This window comes from Merops nubicus, unplaced genomic scaffold, assembly GCF_000691845.1.
Source record: "Merops nubicus isolate BGI_N331 unplaced genomic scaffold, ASM69184v1 scaffold7138, whole genome shotgun sequence".
Taxonomy (NCBI): Eukaryota; Metazoa; Chordata; class Aves; order Coraciiformes; family Meropidae; genus Merops; species Merops nubicus.
The window spans coordinates 42,478-66,767 of record NW_008623564.1 but is presented as its reverse complement, the minus strand read 5'-3'; the positions used below and the strand labels follow the sequence as shown (position 1 = coordinate 66,767).

General features: G+C 45.8%; 1 protein-coding gene across 1 annotated transcript in view; it reads left to right on the top strand.

The window, feature by feature from the left end:
- Window positions 1-114: 114 nt before the first annotated feature.
- FLI1 (Fli-1 proto-oncogene, ETS transcription factor) overlaps window positions 115-24,290 on the top strand; it is a gene marked incomplete at its 5' end in the record, with an annotated part of 26,631 nt that continues 2,455 nt past the window's right edge. The window contains 6 exons of the mRNA XM_008945108.1: window positions 115-269; window positions 3,518-3,721; window positions 9,223-9,291; window positions 21,394-21,456; window positions 22,831-22,893; window positions 24,199-24,246. Coding sequence (XP_008943356.1) covers window positions 115-269; window positions 3,518-3,721; window positions 9,223-9,291; window positions 21,394-21,456; window positions 22,831-22,893; window positions 24,199-24,246 — 602 coding nt within the window. The remainder of the gene's footprint in view (window positions 270-3,517; window positions 3,722-9,222; window positions 9,292-21,393; window positions 21,457-22,830; window positions 22,894-24,198; window positions 24,247-24,290) is intronic.

The window sequence follows — 24,290 nt, the reverse complement described above, 5'->3', positions numbered from 1 at the left end:
TGACTTCCCACCTTTGGGACACTTGCCATTCCTGTAACCCAAACCTCCTTCTGCTGCAGTGGGGATGAAAGGTGCCTAATAATGACAACTCATCTCTTTCCTTTCACATTTCAGGGAGTCCCCCGTGGACTGTAGTGTGAACAAATGCAGCAAACTCGTCGGAGCAGGGACAGAGTCCAACCCCATGAGTTACAGCACCTACATGGATGAGAAGAATGGACCTCCTCCCAACATGACCACCAACGAGAGGAGAGTCATTGTCCCAGCAGGTACCACCACCACCAAACTCTCTTATTTCCTTGAGCTGTCTTAAATATCCAGCTGAACAGATTAGGCTTTTTCTGAGGAATTCTCTGTCTCACAAACCATGTACAAAGCAAGGGAAATATCAGAGTTTCTGCCTAGTGGGAATTTCCCATGTCCCAGTCTACGTTCTACCTCACATCAGAATAAGAAGTGAATAATTAGGGTTGGTTTAGTGTGTTGAACCAAATCAGTCTCCTGTCATGTGTTAGAGGAGAATCTGCAGCACTTCCTGGGATGTGTGGTGTGATCAAAGAAAGCACTTCTTAGGCATGAATGAGCATGAAACGGACACAAATTATAACTCCCATAAGGCTCTGGAGGGTCCAGATGCCCTTTCATGTCATCCTGATTCAAAATGGGCTATTTTGTTTTCACGTGTTAGAAGCAGAAAACAGAAAAAAAATCTATTTTGCAGGAACTCCATTATCCTTCCAAAAACTCTTCCACAGAAACATTCCTGTCCAGTCCTCTGTGATATCCACATCTGCTGGCTGAAATTGGCAGGATGCTTTGGATCCATTTGGATAGTCAAGGATGAGAGCTGCTGGGGCAGGCAACCAGTGAAGCCTGAACCTGGAACAAGAGGGAGCCTTTTCTCTGCAAGGTTTATAAACACCAGTGCTATAAACAGGCTAGCCCAGGAACTTGCCAGCAAAGGGAGATGCTACAAGCCAAGTCCTGGCCCAATTTACAGACCCAAACTGCCCCTGTTTTCAAGGGGTGCAGCTTTTTCTTCATGGAGCTGATTCGAGCAGAGGAACTGTTGGCAGAAAGAAATGTACTTGTGGAATTTAACTCTCTTGTCTGATTGTGGCTTGACCACGAACAGATGACAACTCCCAAGCATTTGTTTGCCATTTAGGATGAAAAAGAAAAGCTTGAATTGAACGGAGTGAAGGGAAGCCAATAAAACATTGACAGCAAATCTTGAAGTACCATTTAAGCCGTTGTTAGGATCTGCTTGGAGGGACCAGTAACCCAACTGGGAACAACATCAGAAGATGTTTTCAGTGTCAATAATGGCCTAGAAAGGTGTTAGCTGCCACCAGCTACTCATTGTATTATTAAAGGTAGTCAACAGGGAGCATTTATGCTGCTCTTCACCATTCTATTGATGCATATTTAAAAAGGCCAAGGGTAGGCTGAAGTTTGGAGTTGTTATAGGTAGGGGAAATGACTTTTAGTGCCCTCAGTGAACAGAAGGTTTCAAATCTCCTCTCTGAAGGAAAGTGAAAAAAAATTTTTAAAAAAAAAAAAGGATTTCCCCCCCCCTCACGAGCACCCACAAATCAAAACCTTGAGGTACTTGTGAAACAGCAATGATTTACCAGACTTTGGAAGACAATACTGAACAGCATCCCAAGATCTCTGGCTGCAGGATATGAGGCCAAATTCAGCCAAGAAAGGCATTTGGAAATTTTAATATAATCCAGAGTAATGATTTACAGCACATTAGGGTGAAGATAGGCAAGAATAATGTCACATTAGGCTTGCAAGAGGAATAATCATGAACTCTAAGCCGTGTTTCACGAAGGCAGCTTTTCAGAGCCCATTCAGTGTCTTTTGCAGTGATAAATAGGCTGAACGAATATCTGAAATTCAAAAGTGTTTGTTTAAAGGGAGACCACAAATTCGCCATGCCCTCTAAACGTTGGGGGTTTTTCAAAACTCCAGACAAATAACTCTTTCAATTAAAAAAAAAAAGAGGAAAAAAAGAATCCTCCCTTGAATAGTTGCATTGTAAAATTTACAGGCTTTTGCCAGTGCTTAGAAAGCAGAATTTAAATTTGCTATGGCCAAAATTTCGAGGAAATCCATCTTTTTTTTTTCCCCAAAGCAGACTTGTAAAGATATGGGGCTGTAAGTTCTCTGTTTAAAATTCAGCTTTAAGCAAGCTGGTTTGTTATAAATTAATCCAGGAAGCGTCACGGTTATAATTTTAATATTCCTTGATCTTACTTCCCCATTTTGTGCTGGTAGTCTGGAACTCAGCTGCCCAGGAATGCACCAGGGACAGCCACTACCTGACCTTTTGTGTGGAGGGATCCCTGCAGCCCAAGCACACGCAGTCCTGGGCCAAGGCATTGTTTTATACCCTATAAAAGGTGTGGCAGGGGCTTATTTTGTCCCTCTCCAAAGCCCAACCTGCCAGGTGTGTGGTGGCTCCGTGTTTCTGATCCATTTTCTCAGGATCTGAGGCGTTTGAGGTTTGTCTTAGAGGAATGTCCCAGCAGTGATGGACAGGCCAAACGTCTCCAAAGCTAAGGCTTGACTTTGCAGCCTTCTCCAGCTGCCACAGGACATGAATTCGCAGCTTAAAATTTTCAAGTGGGATCCACGGGGAGAAGCAGCACAGGAAACATCTGAAAAGGCAGATACGCTCTGAAAATGACTCTGTGAAAACAGTATCATGGCACAAATTCTTGCTGGGACTTTCTGATCTAACGCCCTTTGCAAAACTCAAAGGGTGATTTCTTTTTTTAACTCCTGCTGCAGCAAACCATCACCATGGGGTCTGAAACTCCAGCCGGGTTCAATCTCTCCCTGACGTCACTGCCAGTAATAAAGATTCCACAGCTGGAGCTTTGCTGACAGTTGATAGTGATGCATGAGACAGTATAAAATCCACATTGCCCTCCCATGGCTGTGCTGGTTTTCCAGGGCTAGCAGAGGTAGAATTGTGTTCTTGTCAGCGGGGTGAGCAAATGTGACTCAGAGATCCATGGCAAGCTGCTCTGTTTCAGCAATAATGTATTTTTTCAGAGTCCCCTTGCTGACCGTAAATACCACCGTCCTCAGACTTTAAAATGCCATCTGTTGGGACTTTGTAATGCACTTGAGAAGGATGGTGTGGCTTCTCCAGCACTGATGTCATTCTCTAGCATTACAGAAGCAAAGCTGCACCCTTTCAAAGGGGTGAGTTTGCTTTTGGGAGCTTTTCTTCTTTTTTTTCCAGAGGGAGAAAAGCCACAGTCAAACGTCGTTGATATTGCTGATAAGATTCAGGCAGGTGGGAGACAGTCAGAAGGTCGTTGTGATCAGTCTCTGGGCCTTGAGTCTTGTACAGGACTTGCTCAAATTGGTGAAATGCCTTGGAATCAGTAAATTAAATCCATTTGGTTGTGGAAACAACGATTAGTGCTTCGATGGGGCTGCAGTAGGGGCTTGAGGCTTGCTCATAGTGCTACCACCCTTTGTGTTTTCCTGCCAGATCCCACCCTCTGGACCCAGGAACACGTGCGCCAGTGGCTGGAATGGGCTATAAAGGAGTATGGGTTAATGGAGATTGACACCACCATCTTCCAGAACATGGATGGCAAGGAGCTCTGCAAAATGAATAAGGATGACTTCCTTCGAACCACCTCTGCCTACAACACAGAAGTCCTGTTGTCTCACCTCAGTTACCTCAGGGAAAGTGAGTATTGCCCTTATTCATCACATGCTGATAGGATAAGCTGCCATAAAGACTGAACTTCTTGAGGTCTTCTTGTTGGATAAATAGCAGCAAGGATGAAGGAAAAAGAGCAGAGAAAGGCAAACAGAGGGAGCAAACAAGGAATAATAAAGAGCGGGTTGGAAAGTTAATTTTAACTTGGAGTCAGTGGTGCTATCAGGGAGGTGAAGAGCTGAGCAGGACTCTGAAGAAGATTAGATAGTCTTACAGATTATAAAAACATCTGTGACTATGTGATAAAGAGACATACATTTGCTCTGGAGATTAAACCAAACATTAACTGATGGGTCACGGGCAAATTATTCCATAACTTTGCAGTTAGAGGGCCGTGCACTTTCCCCAAAAGCTTCTGGTAAAATCCGCTTCACAAGAGGACCCACAACTGGCCAGAGTTGGAGATTTTCAATGCTGCTGGAGGCTGAGATTTGTTGGAAAGAGGGAAAAATACAAGAGTGATTCCCCAAATCCCCTATGGTTAACACATGCTCTTGAGGCTCTGAGTCTTAGATTCAGACCTTTCTAAGACTTCCTGTGTGACCATGAGCATGTCCATCATTTCCAAATGTCTCCTAGAAATCTACAGGGTGGATTTTAAAGCATTTCCTTTCTTCACAAAGGTGTGCTAAGGATAATTGTGTTATGATGAGGCTAGAGTGCTGGAGCTAAATCCCACATGCTCCAGCACTTTTTCAAGTGCAACAGTTTTCTAGGAGTATAATTACCTGAGGAGTGACAAATCAGGAGAAGGTGCCATAAAGCAAAGTAGGGTGGGCAAGGAGAGAAAGGAAAAAAATGTATTTTCTCCACTGGGAAATCAAATTGTGAAGCAAAGGCAGCTGAAGATGTCTCCATCTGGCCCCTACAAAAAACCAGCAAGAGAGATTTTATTTAGGGGGTGTCTCTAAAGCTGTTCAGCCCTGATACCTCCCTGCCTCTGGTAAAATCAGTGGGGGTTTCACAGGTTACAGGGGGACAGGAGTCAGATCACAGATGAGTGTCACTGTAAGCCCCACCTTTGTTTTTTGTTTTGTTTTGAGAAGTGGAGCCAAGGAAATGATTCACATCAAATAACCCAACTGTTGGATTTGAAGGTTTTATCCCTGCACAATACCATAACTTCCCATCCAAAAGAACGTGCAAACTTCACCCTCTTGTATCAGCTGCAGCTTCCCAGAACACCTCCCCACGAGTGCAGACTAATTTGGGCTTTGCAAATGACAATTTAATTCCCTAATTACAGAATTGCACACTTCTGTGGGAGATCATAAGGCTTTGCCCAAACCTGCTGACTTTGGCTGGGCAGATCAGAGGCTTTGTAACCGGAACTGTGTTTCAATTCCCACAAGATAAATGCTCAAGTGAGACACTTGAATTGTCTCATTGATAAGACTTGAGAATTAAGAGATGAAGAAGGAGTTGGATGGTTTTTGACTCAGGATCAGGCTGAACTGGACAAAGGTTGGTGGAGGAGCTGAATCCTTCTGTTGCTTTAGCTCCAGACTGTGTCTCCAGCGGTCGTCTCAAGTGTCAGGTCACTTGGGGTGTTCAAAGAGAGTATCAGAGGAATTGCATCCTTGCTCTCTCAGCATAAACCTGGAGACCTGGATTCAATTGCCACCTTGACCATTTGCCCCTGTCCATTTGCTCGGGAGCAAATTCCTGATTGATCCTCCCCATCTTTAGATACCTGAAGTCCCCAGATTAGAAGTCTGCTCACACCAGTCTCTGTTTATAGCAAAGAAACAACAGGGCACGTTGAAATTCAAGCTAGTAATCCCCTAGTTCACACATCACCTTTAAATGCCTGGAATTAGGAGGGATAAACCTCAGTTCCTCTGTGCCAGGGGAATACCTGCCATGATTTCAATGCTATTAAGCCCGTGCAAACCCAAGCAGCTTTGCTGGTGGCTCTTCAGAACCTTCCTTCCCCTGCAGCTGGGCCAGGCACTGCCCAAGGCCAGGCTGCTTTCTGCATTGCTGGGTGACTCCCTCGTGGAGCAACGGCTCCAAAAGCAGCTTATTGTTTTTCCAGCCCCATTTCCAGGCGGATGTTTAGTGCTGAGCCTCTGAGTGCCACGGGGAGATGGGCTTTTTTTTTTTTTAATGATTTTTTTTTCCCCTCCTGGAAGGTTGTTTGTTTCAGAGACATCCAGCTCTGCTCCTGCTCAGGGTGGAGGATACGTGAGGGCAAGAAAACACAGGAGGACTTTGAGGAGTTGCAGATTCATAGGCTAGACTCCATATGCCCAGCCTCTCCTGGGAAAGGTGTTGGTCCTCACAGGGTGTTAAATTAAGCTGGATATGTGATGACGAGCAAATCCTCAACATTGGGGTTTACTTTCCAAGAAACAAAGCTCTGATAGGAGCTTTATGAGCCTGTCTGCTAGCCAGGCAAGGAGACCCCCTGGGAAATTAGCTTCCTTAGAATGTTTTCAACCTTTTATGCTCCTAATCAGGGTGAAAGCATTCTTAGAACTGCTGCTGAAGTCTGTTATTGTGGCATATCTGAGTCCAGGTTGAAAAAATAGACCTTTAACATCCCCACGACCTCATCAAAAGCTCAAACTTAGTTTTGGAGCTGTAAGGTTCAGGTGAGGGATTTAATGTAGTCGAGACTGAACCAAACTTGTATCACAGCACCTTTAGTCTTCAGGCAAAACTTAGGTCCCAATCAGACTCGTGCAGTTGTTTCCTGTTTCCATGACCTAGTGAAGCAGCCAGGAATTCAGACAGCTCAGATCTTCAGGAGATTTCAGAACTCACACACTCTATCCTTTGGAGTCTTTCAAAACACCTCCTAGTAGTTTTTTCAGGGCACTTACTGTCCACCCCCCCACTAAAAAATTCTCTAAGTTTTTCTCCCAGTTTCCAACACTGTGAGGCCATGCCTTGGCTTTTTCTCCTACTTCTTGTTCAACCCTCTGCACCTTCAGACTCCAGACTGGCTGACTGCTGTGCCAGTATCTGTTTCAAACACAGTCTGCCTGGTGAACCTTCTCCAGGGGAAGGGAGATTTGAATGTTTTCATGCTATGTTTGGGATGAACATCAAAAGGAACCTGAACTGTCACCCCCTGTCCTTTTCCTCTCCAGTTATGGGGGGTCGGGTTGGTGTGGTGTGTACAAACGAAAAGAGCCTGAAGGGGAAGGAATGAGACTGTGGTGAGAAGCAGAAGCAGAAAACTGCTTTGTGGTTTCGAGCCACGTATTAATGCCAAACAAAACTCCACTGCTAAATGCAGCAGAACCCTGGTTCTACCAGGAGACGTGGAGGGAAGGCCACGTGGCCTTGCAGGTGAGGATAAAAGAGACTTTCAGATGAAACGGAGTTCAAGGTGGTGAAACCAAGATGTTCCTGCATCTCAGAAGGATGCTCTGTCTTGTGAAAAGGGAGGTTTTGTGGGGAAAAGACTCCCCTGCTCTTTTTTCAGTCCTTTTCCATCTTCCTTTTTAACTGAGGCAAGTGAAATGAAAGAAGAAAGGAAAAGTTGGGCGGGGGAATAAGACAACATGTTTAATATTAATTACAGGAGAATAGCCCTGCACTTTATTAATAATACCAGCTGATTTAATCTAAGGTGTCATTGACTCAACGAGGGGCAGGGGGAAATAAGAACTAAACGAAAATTCCTCGCAGCCAAAGTTTTGCCCAATAACCAGGGAAGGAGCAGCCTGGCCTCTGTCTGTCTGCTTCTCTCTGTCCTGATCTCTGTCTCTGGCTTTCTCTCTTTTCTTCCTTCGCTGAAAACCCTTAATAGGAAACACATTTCCTTTTCTGTGGTGTTCCCACCAGAAACCTCAGACTGTCGGGCAAAGGTGAGAACTTTTAGCAATTAAACTGGGGGAGGCGCCGTCCCTTTCCAGTGGCTTGGGCTGCATTTTTTAGTGTAAAGTAGCTATAGGTTGATTCTACAGACTTGTTCAGTGCTATTCATCACCCCACCCCCAGCCAGTCAGTGCAACCAGGCATTTGCAGCCTATTTAGTCATAGAAAACCCTGTTGCTGAATTCCCCAGCACTTCCCTGTCTGGCGGGGGCAGCAAGGCTGGGTGTTGCATTCAGGATCTACTTCAAATAACCTGAAAAAGGAGAGAGTGGTGGACAGGAGTTTGCCCACAGATATTCAAGAAAGAAATTCCAAAGCCAGAAACCATGAAAAAATGAGTTAGGTGGACAAAGCTGTTGCCATTCCTCCAGCAGCAGCAAAAGACCAGCCAGTCTCTCTGAATATTTAAGCCAGTCTTTGGCTATCTGCAGCTTTCACAGCCAAGGGAAAACCCTTTGAACTCTTTCCCTCCTAGATTACCACATTATCCATCCCAATCTTTTGAAACATCCCATCTTGCAGCACCTGGTAGCATCCATCCTCCAGTCCTTATGAGCAGGCTTTGTTTTTCCAACACCTCCTACCTCTGCATCCAGGCTGCCTTGTGTGTGTCTTTGGCTTCGTGTGCATTTGGGGGAGAAAAGAAATCCCTGGGGAGATGGGGCCAGTAAGATCCAGCACCTGCAATGGTTATTCTGGCAGTGAGCTGCCAGGAAAACGAGACATCCTGGGAGTACTACTGAGGGGCAAGAGAGGTCAGCACTATTTGGGATTGCATGGCTTAGTCATGAGATCCTTATCAATTAGTATTAGAGTACCTGCAAAAGAGGGATTCTGAGCCCTGCCAAAGAACCTGGGGGTGCTCAGGGGCAGCCACACAAATCTGTCCTCTTTGCTGTGTGTCCCCTAGGACCGAGTCCCTTCAATGGGGCAGAATCTCACCCAGCAGAGGGCTGTGTAGATAGGAATAGATGAAATTATCTGTAAAAGCACTTCTTTATACCCCTCCGTGGCAAGTTTGGTGCCCTGCTCCAGCTCACCCCAGCAGCCTCTACAGAGAAGGGTCTTCTGCCTTGTTAGGGGTGTCACTGCCTGATGCAGTAGAAACTGGCCCAAAGAGCTGCAGGAAAGGTGAGCCTAGAATACTGTGTAGGGTAAACACATCTAACTAGACAACCATGAAATGTGTATTTCATGCTGGCTTCCAAGAGCTCCCAGGGCCTCTTCCTTCATTGCCAGAAGAGTCTGAAGGAAAACCAAAGTAAAATGCTTAAAAAGGAACATTTCCACTGTAAAACACTGAAAAACACAAACCCTTCCACTAGGTTCCTTTTTGAGCTCCTTTTGAAGAGTTTTGTTTGAAACAAGGGAAGTATTTTTGAATTCCACAAAGCAGGAGGACATCAAGGTGCTCAGTGAAGGAGCCAAATGTCTTTATTTTGGTTTGCAAGTGGAGAAATGGTCATGCAGGTGTGACACAGAGCTACCAAAGATTCTTTTACAAGAATTTCACATCCATCACAGAAAATGTGTGATTAATTGTCTGAGAAATTACCATTTCCTACCTGCCTACATGATTCCCCACTGGCAGGGAGCATTAAAACTGAAAAAAAACCCTCCTTTTCTTTTTATTACAGGCAGCTCACTGCTGGTCTACAATACTCCAGCCCACACAGAAGCTTCCTCACGACTTGCCACCAAAGAAGGTCAGTCTTTTGTGTGTAAATGTCCTGTCTTCCTGTGCTCTCATGATGCTTTTGATTGGATTCAAACTCTGTGTCTTATGTAATACCCTTGGCATAAAAATGTTCAGCTCTGCTATGCACATAATGGTTAAAATAGAATAATTTACAATTAACAGCCAAAACCATGGCAAAAATCTCATCTCTGCTTGTCCAGCCAACATGGTGGCATAAAATTGAATTTCTTTTTCAAATAACTGCAATTTTTAATCTATTAGAAATTCTGATAGTGTAGATACAGCTCAGAAACTCTGGAATTTAGAAGTTAGTAACACTTGGGTCTCCTTCAGGCTTCTGAGTTGTTTGTATATCCTCCAGGCAGGTTTTTCAGGTCTTCCTCTGCAGCTCTAGTCCTATTTCTTTTCCTTGTTTTTAATGAAAAGCTGGATTCTCAGTCATGGTAAACTAATGAGAGTTGGTGAGATGGGCACGATGCACATCCCATAAGACATCTTTGTGTAACTAGAAGAATGTCAGTTGTGTTCAGCTGCTCCATTTGAAAAGCTTCTGGGAAGTGTGAAATCCAACGTCTGCCATATGAGAACCCACCTAGAGCCTCCTCTCCTGCCGAGACAGTTCCCTCACAAACATTTCTAAGCTTTCCAGGTGAACGTTGAGGAGCCACACGTTTGCATTTCAAAGAATAGTAGGAAAAGGCAGAAAGTCTTTTCTTTTTAAGACAAACCCCCAGATTTCAGTGAAAGGCTACAGCAAACCGAGCTCACACGTTTAACAAGCTACTGACTAGCACTGCTCTTAGAGCCAGCACTTCTTTCTCCTTGCACCACACTGCATTTCATCTCCAACATCTGCCTCGGAGCCTGGAGCAGAATATCAGTGCTGGTTTTTACAGCAGCTCCTTTTGTCTGGCGTGTCACTAGCTGCTGGAGCTGCCTGTTCCCTGGCATGTGTCCTCTCTTTACGAGGCAGACCCCAGTTGGTGCATTACAGTGGCAAAGCCACGCAGGCTTTGCTGTGACTGGCCACTTGGATGCTAAAAGTCAGCTATTTAAAATGAATCAAGGCTAGGCTGGCTCCTATTTGACTAAAACAGACACACACACACGTGTCCCTCCACAATTTCCCCCAGAAACCCACGAGCATCCAAGACTCGGCTCTTTCTGTCTCGGGCCAGGTGGCTGCTAAAAATAAAGGGAAGAAAACTACCATTTTTTTTTATTATTTTTATTAAAGAGAAATGCTCTGCGTAAAATTACACTCTGAATTTTTGATACCCTTTATCTTTGTGAGCTGGGCCTCCAGTCACTCAGGCAGAAAGAAACTTGAGGGGGAAAAAAAATGTTCCTCCTTTTTTACAGCCCTCGGGTGTGTTTCTTTAGTGCAGCTGACAGGAGTTTGAGTTTGATTTCTGTCAGCTAGGCGTTTTTAACTTCACGTGGTACTTTCATCGTGTGTCAATAAAGGACTAAACACCCCCCTGGGATAGGCAAATAAAAATTAAGAACCAGCCTAGAAATGTTGAAATCCCCTCTATCCCTCTTCAGATGCATAAATTTCCCCCGCCTGCGTTTGATGGCTGAGTGCTGCTCTAGGATAAACCGACCCCCTTCCACCTACTGCAGCTCACTCATGCCCCAAATATGATTGGTGAGATAAGGTGACAGGATAAGAGGCATGTGAACATGACAGGCTGACAGATAAGGAATTGGGGGAGCAGAGTGAAGTGTCTAGTCCAATATCACCAAAGAGACTCGCGACGGACGTAAAGCTGGGCTTGGAATTCCTCAGCCTCAGCCTAGGCTGTTGGGCAACAAGGTTTTCCTTGCTTCCTTTTAAGGCTTTTTAGTGAGATCACTTCAGGATGATGATATTCTAGAGGAAGAGGAATTTCAGGTTAAAAAACTAGCATTTTAGAAGCATTTTCTGGTCTCCTCAACTTCTCAAAAAGAGGAAAGATTTTTCTTTACATTAACGCATCTTGAATCTACTAATCCTGTAAATATTTCTCCTCTCAACATCTGTGAACAGAAACAGAGAAACAATTTTTTTTTCTAACCACCTTCCCTTGAGGATTCAAAAGCAGGAGGTGATGAAATAGTACAATACATGTCAGAGAGAGGAAAAAAAATCTCTTTCCTTCCCTCCTGCTGCAATTCTTCTTGCACGCTCTCGAAGATCACACGGCTAAAGCAAATAACCTGCTCGTGCAAATTGGGTTTTTTTGGTTCTCAAGTCAGATAGGTGTCCAGAGGACTCTTGTTGCCTGAGCTTCTTTGCTTCTCAGCCTCATAAACACTCCAAAGTATGGTATTTAGAGTCATGGGTACAAATTGTCTTCAGCTGCCTCTGAGAAACAAATTGCTCTAATGAAAATCACCAGCATTTTTTTGGCTCGAGAACCATTTTTCTGGAAAACGAAAGGAGGTTGTTCTCCTTGCTGAATGGAAAGATTTGTGTCCCACATCCCAAAGAGATGGTCTGTTCTGTTTTCTGTGACTATTTGGAGCAATGAGTGACCTACTGTAGGTGCTGCAGGCACAGGAGAAGAATGTGAGACCACATTATCTGCCTGAGTCCGTGGAGGTTTTAAATGGCTTGCCTTCAGAATGGTGTCATTTAAGCAGGTTTCCATAGGGAAATGGAAAATATATTCACATACAACAACGTTTAGGAGGCCAAAGGGCTGTGTCCTGTATGGTTGTGAGCATTCTGGCCTCAATCCAAGACGTTTTTAAAGTCCACACTTGCTGTTCAATACGTCGGGGTCTGCATAACTCTTGTGTTTCATGTACAAGCCTCAGTGCTGTGCAGGATTTGAACCCAAGCAGGGTTTGGAAGCTGCCAGCTTCCAAAGAGGCAGCATCAGGACGTGCTGATGTGTAAAATAAGCTGTGTCTAAACAGGCAGGTCGGGGGGTCTGGTGTGGGGTGTGTGCTGCCTTGGAACATGTGGCAATACATGGTGAAATGGGCACTGTGCAGTGGGGGGGCAGCGTGGGGTGAAGGAAAGCTCAGCTGGTAAGGGTGGAGGGATTGTGTGTGGCTGTTTTCCTCCAGGTTACAGGTTATGTATGATCTTGATTAAAAGGCTGCATTCAACATGAGTCTTTATCCTCGTGTGCTGTCCTCTGCATGTGTCAGGCAATAGAGAGAAGGGAAAGCTCTGGGGAGACCTTCTTGCAGCCTTCCAGAATCTGGAGGGTGTCTACAAGAAAGCTGGGGAGGGACTTTTGACAAGGGTTTGTGGTGAAAGGACAATGGTTAATGGATTCAAACTGGAAGAGGGGAGAATTAGATGAGAAATGAGGAAGAAGTTCCTCACTGTGAGGGTGGTGAGACCCTGGCCCAGGTTGCCCAGGGAAGCTGTGGATGCTCCAACCCTGGAGGTGTTCAAGAACAGGTTGGATGGGGGTTGGATGGTCTAGTGGGAGGTGTCCCTGCCCATGGCATTGGAGGTTGGAACTAGAAGATCTTGAAGGTCCCTTCCAACCCAAACCATTCTATGAGCCTATGATAGTACAGTTAGCTTAGAATAGTAAACCAGCACTAGCCCAAAGTCTCATAAATCCAACCTAAATTCAAATAGAATACAGGAAAAAGGGATGTGCTACCAGCATTTTCAAAGAGGAATAAAAATTTATACATGAGCACATAAATATGGAGGTAGGAAACAAATATTCAGGATTTAGTCTGTGGCTATTGCATGTTTCTGTTTCCTTACTGAAGTGCCGGTGTGAAGGATAAGGATGTTTGGGTGTGAGGTGTGTTTGCTGATGTTTTGTTTGGTTGCTGGCAAACTGAAGGTGGCAAAGAAATCAGGGAGCTCTGACACTCACCCAGGGAGGTTTCCTGGGGGTCTGTACCCATCGCATCACGAGCCCCTGAGGAAGAGTTTCCTGATGTTGGAGAGTTAAGATCCATCTCCCTGGGACCTAACAAAACAGGAGCCTGTGCAGCTGCTTTTCTCACCGTCGGGGCTGCAGTCTGGCTCCTCTTTCCCCAGCAGTTCCCTTTAAACCAGCAGGAACTCTTTAAAAACTCCTCTCTCCTGCTTGTCAAATTCAGTGGCAATTTTGGGCAACGGGTTCAAAAAGAGGGGGACGGGATGAGGGGGCGCAGAGAGCCCACAGGCAGCAGGTTTCCCACAGAGGAGCCTCCAATTCCTGCGTAAAATCCTTCTCTTGAAAAAAAAAGCTGATTTTCAAGCCTAAAATGTTGCCGTGTGAAAAACCTCGACCCGTTTCATGAAACTCTTAAAGGTGTCAGTAAAAGCCCCTTGTTCACAGCAAAGGTTTAGAAACCCTCCAGCCTTAGTCCTGACAGAGAAAAAGCAGTCTCTGCTTTATCCCCTCTCGGTCGTCTGGACACACTAAAACATTTGTCGATGATATTTGTGTGCCTGGTGATGAAACTGCCCGTTTTTAGCTCCTCAGCAGAAAAAAGGGGAGGCTTTTTTGGGGTTTTTTTTTGGTGCTTCTCTTATTGCAACTGTGTGGCCAAAGCAGGGATTTATGGTTTCAGGAGAGACAGTAGCTAGTGCTCTTGGATTTTTCTCTCTCTTTTTTTTTTCTTTCTTTTTTTTTTTAATTGTTTTCCTTTGAAATTCCAGAGTTAGTGTTTTGTCTGCTTTCTCCCTGACCCTCTTCGGAGGCAGGCGTGTGTTTTTTCACCAGAAAAACTGGAAACAAAGAATCGTTGTCTTTAAGCTGGAGCAGGCAGGAAACCCAACTCACAAGGGATCACCCCGAGCCAGCGCTGTCCCAGAGCAGACTCCAGTTCTCTGAATTCAACCTGACAGCTTGTCTGGAGCACTTTCTAAGTAACCATTATCCTTCCTTTTCTCCCAGCAAAAAGAGCTATTATTTTTTTGCCTAGGGTGCACTGCAAGCCCTGTTATTGCACATGGAAGCAGAGGGGGGGGGGTTCCCACGTTTGCTGGGGTGCAGTCCCTCCCGTGAGCAGCTTTTGGAAGCGCTTTGGCTGTTTCCTAAGACTAAATTTGTTTCCTGATAACGAAAGCCATGGGTGAATGCTGCAAAAATGCAACATCTGCGCATGTGTCTCTTCCTTTTTCTCTCAGGACTGTGCTGCTGCCTGTAACATTTTTCTCCACCAGCCTATGCATTTCTTTTTCTTGACTTCTGCAAAGGCAGCTCGGGGAGGGATTCTTAGGACACACTCTTCAGTCTCCACACACTGAGCTCTAGGGCTTCTGCTGCTGGTATTAAACAGAAAAAGCAGCAACAACCCCCAAAATTCTCATTACTTCCTCCTTTTCTTCATAATGTGTCTTTGTAGGCGTTGCACAGGGTCACTCAGGCGTGAATGAGGAAGCACCACTGCTGTGTGGCTCGGGGGTGTTTTTCTAGCCCCCCTTGCCCAACTGGGGGCTGCCACCTCTGGCTCAAAGCAAACAGGCAGGGACTCCAAGTTTTGGAGGCCAGAGCCCTCCTCTGAGGTGGGGAGCAGAGCTCCACTCTCTAGAGCTTCAGAAGCTCCTTCACCTCCCTCTTAGCTGCCTAAGCCTAACGCCTCAGCTAGGTGTGATGAGGGTGGGGGGTCACAGATCTCAAGCTGGAGTGGCCTGCTTCCAAAGGGACCAGGCTGAACCCCTTGCAAAACCCTGAATCCTCATTCTGTGCATGCCCTGTGTGAAGCTCCAGATCCTGTCTGATGCTGGAAATAAGTGGGCTTCAGCCACCCAACGCTGGCTCTAGAACAGGAGCTAAATCAGAACTGCCTGATCGCTCCAATCTGGGTTTCCATAAGGAAACCAGCCTCTCAGCTGCTTTCAGAGACTCCTCAAATTAAACCATGTTCTTCATGTCCATGCTCTGCAACACGTTTCTCATGTAAATCCAGCAGTCAGCCCCTTCTCACTTGGTTTGAGTTGACTTCAGGTCAAAAAAACAATGTTGTTCCAAGCCTGGACTTTGCTTTTTTCTGTCAGTTCTTCATCTGTAAAGCAGGTTAATCCAAATTGGGTTTCCCAAAAGAAACCCAGCCACTCAGCTGCTTCAGAGACTCCTCAAATTAAACCATGTTCTTCATGTCCATGCTCTGCAACACGTTTCTCATGTAAATCCAGCAGTCAGCCCCTTCTCACTTGTTTTGAGTTGACTTCAGGTCAAAGTTGTTCCAAGCCTGGACTTCGCTTTTTTCTGTCAGTTCTTCATCTGTAAAGCAGGTTAATAGCAATGTGGAGATGTTTGATATATGGGGTTTTTTTTTAATTGTGGAATAATCTAATAACCTGATCACTTAGAATAGAAGGTATTTGAAATTATTCTGCACTCAGCTAGTTGCTTCCTCTTAGTGGAGAGATTTAGAATGAGTTAGTACCACATATGATCCCTGCACTGGTGATTCTCCAGCACAAGGAGCCGGACGTTGTGGTCTTGAAGCAGAAACAAATGAGTTTGGTGCTTGAAGGCCTTGGAAAGTCTTGTGCAATCAGCAGAACAGTCATAGTAACACTGGCCATGAATGACACATGGCATACGTGCTAAGTGACTGTTTCAATTAGCAGAAGTAGTACATTGAAAAGTAATTCGTTGCAAAAGAAAGGATGAGGCCTCAGAGTGCAGGGTTCTGACAGCCCTGGAACTCCTACCTGGGGGTGTGCCTCAGGGCTAAGTGACATGGGAAGCCACTGCTGACTTCATGAACCACCTCTTGTAGCCACTGGGGAAGGCCACAGGACTCCTCATAGTCTGCTCTGCTTTCTCCTGCTCCACCATCCCAGTCACACGCTGTGGATCCTCCTGCAGACAAAGGATGGCACCCAGAGCCTTCACAGCTTTCTGCTAAGAAAAGCTGTGTCTAGGCAAATCTCTTGCTGCTGACATCATAAGGTTTAGCACTGTATGCATTGAGCATTTCATACATGGATTTGGTGCCAGAGTGGGCCTGGGAAGAACCTCACAGACTTCACAACCTTTACATTTGCTGCCACCGTTTAAAACAACGTGTCTAATGTTTCTAGGAGGACTTGGAGGTGTTGTTGGCTTCAGAAACACACAGTCTGGGTGTCTTCTCTCCAGCTGGCTTTAAACACAACCCCACCTCTTCCATGTGATCTGCAGGACGTTACATGATGGGAGTGTGAGGGTTGGATGCTCAGCAGCTTGGCAGGACTTGCTTACGTGTCTGGTTTGCAGTGCTAGTGGTTTCTGTTCCCATGTGCCTACACTGGGATTTTTCCAAGGTACCAGAATAGTACCACCACACTCAACCCCACTCTGGGAGGAAAAGCTGTGAGGTCCTCTGCCCTGCTTTCCCTCTCTCCCTACAAAGCAGTTGCTACAAAATAGACCCCAAGCGACCGCTCAGATTAATCACAAGTCTCGATCCCTGAGGACACCTGGTTCTGCTTTCCCCATTTAGAGAAGCTAATTTAAATTCCAGCCTCCAAGCCAGCATCCTTTCTTCCTACTGCACCAGAAGGATTCCTTGCAAAAAACCAGACTGTGTTCTTCATGGAGAATCCCCTGGATCCCATAGCCCACTTCAAACACGCAGCATTCTGCTTCTCCTTCCCCTGATTTGCTTCATTGAAATTCACTGAGACTGGGGAAATTTACCTTTATTTTCTTTCTGGCTCTGTCCTCATGACTTAGGACAAGCCACTTTCCATCCACTGCCTGCCTAATTTCCTTGGAGGTACCATCTCCAGAAGTCAGAGATTTCTGGGCTCTCTCTATTGCTTAAGCACCTACCAAGATGAGGAATCTAGATGCCTCCACAAGTTTGCTGCATGTGTGTTTCTCCAGGCATCTTCTACTCCAGGAAGAAAGCCCATCTCAGGGAAAGAAAGCTTCTTGGGAGGTTTCAAGCCATGCTCAGCTCTGCAACAGGGCTCCTGGCGAGGGAAGCGTGATGGGGATAACATTTGCTCAGGCACAGCACAGGGTTTGGGCACTTCTGTGTTACCTAGAGTATTAGATTTCAGGGCACAGCTCCCCTTGGCCATGCAGTCCCATGGCTGTTGTGTTAACCCGGGGATGACACTGCCCACAGGTCAGACAAGAGGGAGCTAATGTTCAGACCAGTCACTCTGCACCTCCACGGCGAGCCCCAGCACTTCATAAAGCAGACAGTGCATCCATCCTGCAACAAAAAAGGCCTGAAAAATGAGGATATTGCAGAGCCAGTCCCCACCGTTCTCCTTATCAAGGCTGGTAGCACAAAACTCTGTCTGAATCTGGTTTGAACTGAAAAAGCTCCTACAGAGAGAGCAGGATGAAGGGGCTGTCAGCACTCAGCAAGCAGCTCAGGAAGCACAGGGACTGGGAGCCTATTGTTCAGCTGAGAGCCCCCCACTCGCTTCTCCCCTCCACCCCAGACTCTCAGATTTATAAAAAACCACCTAAAAAAAAACTTAAGAACTTTTTAAAGCTTATCAGCAAGGGTTTGCTCACGAATCCATCATATCTTAAACACAGATTCCCTAATGGCTTGTTCACTGGGCTGCATTCAAGCTGAAAGGGCTGCTGGGCATCTGGGATGGGCTTTGCTGCTCTGGGGAAATCTGCTCAGGGATTTTAAACCAAGTTTCCCAGGGAAACGAGTCTCTGTGTCTATCTGCCCCTGGCCCACAGGAATATTTGAGTCTATTGGTCTGTTTAGGCTCAGTATGATGCAGAGGTATTGGGAAAACAGGAGCAAAGTAGGTGGGAGATGAGAGGTGGGGATCCCTGTAAGATGGTTCAGCCTCATCTTCCCAACTGCAGTGCCACCTGAACAGCACAACGTGCAGCCATTCTCTCCTCCACACCCCAGAATCTCACCCAGGGGATCCCTGGGACACACTCCTTCCTTTTTTTCCCTCTTTCTTTGTTGCACCAGACAGTCTGAGAAGAAGAAACTGTGGAGGTGTAGCTCATCTGTTGAACTTCACAGGACAACCTGCCTAATGTCAGGTTTTGAGCTGAGTAATTTTGGCACATTCTAAGCCCTTTCTCAGCCTTCTGCCCAGCTTGTTCCATTGCTGTGTCATTTCTGATTTCCATCAAAATTCCATGGGAATCAATAGGCTCTGAAAGGAGACTCGTCCAGGAGAGGACAAGAACTTCCAAATGGCACAGGGCTTGGCGGGGTAGGAGCTGAGGGAGATTTGGGGTGAGAAAATATAGACCAAGGTTAGAAAGGGTGTGGAGAGCAAGGCTGCACAGTCTGTTCCACACAGCCTGACGTCTGGGAAAGCCACTTCATCTGGAAAAGGCAGCTAAAGCCCAAAGAAAGTGCTTTTCTGCCTGTAAATAAATAAAATTATATTTAACCTCCTTCCCAGGCGCCCTGCGAGTGTGAATGTTTGCAAAGCTGTGAGATCCTCAGTTGAAAGGTGCTGTGAAAGTGCAAAGCATTATTAATATCCTTTACCTTCCTCATAATAGAGTACGCATTCATTCTGGGGAATTTCTGGACATAAACCAGACAGCTGCAGAATGACATTTCTTGAAAGCATCTATGATTTATTTTCTGCTCTTTAATTCCATTTTGTATTGAACACACATTTGTCATAGGGCTGTTGTTCCACTGGGCCTTTTAAGTCTAAAACAGACTTGGGGACCTGATCCTTGGTCGGTGTAAATTTGCCCCTCACTTCCTTGTAGCTATTTGCTGATTTACACCAGAAGAGGACCTCAGCCCAAGGTTTTTAATTGAATTTCCATAGCACGGCAAGTTTTGGTGTAAAATCCAAGTGGTTTTAATGACAGATAAGACTCTCCCTGTAACTCACTGTCTGGCTGGAGTTCTGTAGGATCTCTTCGAGCCACTGGGCGTCATGTCCTGGGAACAATATTGTTTTTGCAGAAACTCAACTCTCTGGATAGGTTCCCTGGCTCTGCCTTTTCCATTTTGTTTTAAACACGTTCAGCTTTAGAGTCTGGGCCTGGAAGCTGGGAGGGCTGGTGTGGTTCTTTCACATTGCACGGATTTTTGTGAAAACAAAACAAAAATAGCTTAGTGGATTTGGACTTTTTATTTTTTTTTGAGAGAGAGAGGGAGAGCTGGAAACTTGCAGTAGCTGAGTGAACAGTGGTGTCAATAGCAACGCCTGGATTGGTAACCATCCTATCAAACCCTTCTTGCCATGGCAAAGTGGTGGGTCTCATCCTAACAACACGAGTGTGGGTGCCCCTATATAGTCCCACACTTAATAATCCAGCTCTACAGGGAAAACTGAGGCAAAGGGACTCATCTGAGATATACTGGATTAAACCTGGGCTGAGTCGCGCACACACAGTCCTTCCAAGCTGATCTTTTACATCCTAAACCCATTCAGAGAGGTTTTGGGTGACAATTTTAACCAGGCTTAGCCAAATTTATCTGGAGAATCAAGCCTTGATCCTCTGAAGCCCAAGCAGCCAATATACACTGGGTCCAACAGTGTCACTTATTAGTTAAAAAAAGCTCTCAGGAGATGCATTTTGCACATTTTCTGTGGCACTGTGAGGAGAGCAGACTCCTCCTCTGTGACAAAGCTTCTCCATCTGGAGGAAGAGGATGAGGGTGAGGAGGAGGGCTGGGATCATCTCTCCAGATGACAGCCTATTTGTTTACTCCAAACATGCAGATGTGTCTGCATCAACCGAGCCATTTGGAGCAGTTGATTCACTTTGGTCAATTATCTGACCCAAAAGAAGGAGAGAAAATTGAAGATTTTCAATGAGTTCTGCTACTTATTGGAAAGGAATTTTTTCCTCAGTTTGAAAAGAATTTTTCTGCTGGAAAATCACTTCCTACCTTTCTTTTTCACAGCATCACCAGTAAGTGACATTTCCCTTCCAATTACATGATGGCAAAACTGTTTCTGGTTGAGCTAACCAAAACCTACATCAACATCTCGATCAGTCACAATTTCTGAGCTTTTGCCTTTCTCTCTCCATGCAGAACTCATGCTGGTTTTTTTCCAAACTATTTCCCCAAACATTGCTCTGATAGCTGTAGTTGTAAGACTTCTGAAGGCTATCCCAGGGGAGAAATGAAAGTCAGAGCCTGGCTGCAAAGAGGACATGGGAAAAGCCAGTGGTTCCTGCAGCCCTCATCTCTGCTCTCCTGGTTTCAGTCACTGATAGAGCCACAGCCCAAGCTCTGGCTGCACCCAGATGAAGGGAAGGATTTGCACGATGGTTTTCCAGCCAGGAAAACGCTGCCTGTGCAAACAGCATCATCTTTACACCAGGGACAGCTGCTGGAGGACTGAGCCTGGGGGTGAAGCCCCTCTGGCAGCAAGGTGGTTTCCAGCCCTGCTGCTCCTCGCCTGGTGGTGGGAGCAGGGACAGGGCTCCTTGCTGGGGACAGCACGGCTGGGGCTGGGGCTTCCAGAGCTGGCCCACTGCCCCCTGTGTGCCAGGCTGCAACCACACTGCTTTGTTTTCCAGTCGGATCTATTTGCAGTGGCGTTTGTGGTTTCTAGTAAAAAGGGAAAAAAACAAATAAGTAAAATATAAATAAACCCAGGCCCATTACATGAGCTCTATCCTCCCATTCCCCTCTCTTCCCTCCTCCTCTTTCTCTCCCTCTCTTCCCCTCCCCTTCCCTCTCCCATCCCTCCTCTGTTTTCCTTTTCATGCCAATAACTAGAAGGCTGTAATTTCAAAGCTGCAGCAGCTTTCCCAGCGCCGGGAGGAATGTGCAAGTGCCTGGGATGTTTCCACGGGGAGCTGGGCAGCCCCATGGGGCACGAGGCTCTGCTCACTCCTTTCCAGCAGCTTGGGCACAGGGGCACGTGGAATTTCACTGGAGAGGATGGGTTCTCTTCTTTGGCCCCCTCCAGCAAATCCTTGGCCACCCTGGGGTTTGTAGTTGCCATTTATTGTCTGTGGAATAACAGAAGGGTTCATCTCATCCTCTCTTTCTGCCCGTGATCTCCTGACATCTTGGGATATGAGACAGGGGTCTCTTTTTGGATGGGATGAGTCACACTTTAAATTCCATTGAGGGCAACGATTTCACAATCAGACTGTGTCAGGCTCAAGCATCACCCAAACTTCTACTCCCAGCCCTAGCTGGGACCAAGATACAGAGCTGGATTCTTGCAAGGTTTTTACTGGGAAGAGTTGATTCCAAACCCTCTGTGCCTGTTGTCTTTCATCGTTAGACCCCTCCTATGATGCAGTCAGAACAGGATGGGGCAGTAATGTGAGTTCTGGCCTCTCCAAAAGTAATTTGCCCCAGTGGGAATCACCAATTCTGCAATGGCAGGTCAGTCTGAGACTGTGGGAGAAGACAGACATAGTTGGCTCCTTTCTTCCAGAAGGGTGGGAGATTTGGGGACAGTCAGTAAGAGAAGAGCTAGAATTATGCTATGTAAAAAAAATAGAAACTGGCACAAATACTTTTATCATTGAATCCTGTGTTGAAGATGACAAAACAAACCTCTAATGCTTCCAGGGGTTGATTCAGGGGCCAGGAGCAGATCCTCTGTGCAAACAGACTCCATGTGACCCATTTACCTATAGTCCAGTGTCATTTTTTTTTGGGGGGGGGGGCATCTGACTCTCCACAAGACACTACAGAGTGCAAATAAGTGTGGCAGAACCTGGCAGGGGACACCTGCCTTGCCTTGCAGCTTTCTGAGCTGTGCACACTCCAAAGGTGAAGTTCTTTGAGTTAGAGTTTTCTGCTACGAGGGATGATACGAAGAGGAGGAACAGATGTTGATGTCAAAGTGATTTATAATGTTTGATTTGATAAACCCACAGGTTTTTGCATAAAAAGGTTGCATTAAAGAAGAATTTGCATTTCCAAAAAATCCTGGAAAAAGATCCAACATGGAAGAAGGGCAAAATTTGTACATTTAAAGAAAGGGTTTTATGTTCAAAACATGGATATAAACGAGGATGGAAGATAAGCTACAGAATAATTAAGTAGCTACATCAATTTTTTTTGCCTCATTTCCACAGTTCCATTTTACAACGAGGTTTTACATCTCTTTCTTAATTTTGTAGTGCAATTTCAAAACCAGCAGCTTTTAGGAGTAGAAAACTTTTCCCAGCCTGTTGCTATTATAGAATCATAGAATAATTTTGTTTGGAAAAGAGCTTCAAGATCATTGGGTCCAACCATTAACCTAACTATACCAAGTCCACTTTTAAACCATGCCCTTAAGCACCATATCCACCTGACTTTTAAGCATGTCCAGGAACAAGGAGTCCCCCACAGCCTTGAACAGCCTGGGCCAGTGCTTGATAACACTTTTGGTGAAGGCATTTCTCCTCATGGACAACCTCAGTCTCCCCTGGTGCAACTTGAGGACATTTACTCTTGTCCTAATGTTTGTTCCTTGGGAGAAGAGCCCGACCCCCACTTGGCTCCAGCCGCCTTTTGGGGAGTTGCCAAAGGCAAGAAGGTCTCCCCTAAGCCTCCCTTTCTCCAGGTTCAACACCCCTAGGTCCCTCAACTGCTTCTCACCAGACTTGGGCTCTAGACCTTCCCCCTCAACGTCCTTCTTCAACGTATCTTGTACTGTCATTGTCCTCTCTTCATTCCTCCTTTGCTGTTCCAGTACATATCAGACCTTTTTCTGTCTTTTCAGGCCCTCCTGTTGCAGGGACACAAAATGTGAACAAGACAACAGAACAGCAACGGCCCCAGCCAGGTAACTGTTGATTTTGTCCCCCCTGCATTCTCTTGGTGATTAATTTGTACCAGATTGGGTGAACAAACGTGTCGGGCAGCACCAACCACGGGCACAGGACAAACAGGCAGAGCTGTAGAGGGAAGTCACAGAATAATGAGTCAACTGTGAGAGGGCAGTGACAGCCCTTGTTCCAGAGGGTTTCTGTTTGACTGCGTTGCCCTTCCCCATTCAGAAGAAACGTTCCCTGTTTCAGCAGAGCCATGTGCAGTGCCCAGCAGCAGTCACACCTCCTCTGAAGCACTGTGCCACGCTGCTCAGCAGCTCGTGAAGCAGTTAGGGGCATGGAGCTGCTTGTGCTGCAGCAGAGGAGTGCCTGTTCCTCACCTCTTCACCTCTGCAGCAGGGATGTTTGGTGGCAGAGTCTCCAAACAGAACCCACAGGGCTTCCCCTGCGTCAGCGAAGCCCAAACAAGAAAAGCAAACCCTGTTGGGCAGCAAGCAGTGGAGTTTCCTGCTAGTTTCCCAAGGGGCCTTTGAAAAGCTAAATACCACCTTCCCTGCTTTGCACAGCGCTTTCTATCCCTTCTCCTTTTTTTTTGTAGGGGGGGAGAGGTTGGTTCTTTTGGCACCCATTCAATCCACGAGCAAACGCTGTAGATCCAAATCACCAAAACCAGAGAGAAGCAAAGGAGAAGTGCAGTGATTAGGGCTGAGGAGGCCCCACAAAAAGGGAAGGAATTCATTCCTAGTAAATGCACTGTGGGGTTTTCAAGAAGCACTCAGCCTCATTGGAGCCAGGGGCAAAACTCCTGTTCCTCTCATCTCTCTAATGCTCTGTCTGGAGTTGGGTGAGCATTTCATTGACCTCAGAGGGAATCAAGCTCGACTGCTAACAAGTGAATTTGAAAATCTCATCTGCTGCCCAGCTCTTTTTATTAGGAGAAATATACTTGCTCCTGATTTGTTACAGTTCTATTATCCCACACTTCTTTTTTTCATGTTTCATGTTTCTAGTTGACACATAAGTGCAGGGTATGTCCAAAGAGATTACAGACTTTGAAAGCAGGCAAGTCTGAAACCAATGCCAGAAACACTGTGCCATTTGGGATTCCACAAATAATTGGTGGTTGTTTGCTCAAAAAGAAATAAGGAACACATCAGGTCTGCTCCAGGCCCTAGGAGAAGAGTCAGGAAGAGGAAAGAAAGAAAATGAAAATTTGAACTGGTTTCTGGAATAAATAATAAGGAACTGTTGATGCTTTTTGATGAAATATTTTCTTTAAAAAATAACTTTTGTTGGCTGTTGTGTTGCTTTATTTTTAGATCCCTATCAAATCCTGGGACCCACCAGTAGCCGTCTTGCCAATCCAGGTGAGTTGATCACTGAATTTTGGAGTACCAAAATTATCAAAGGG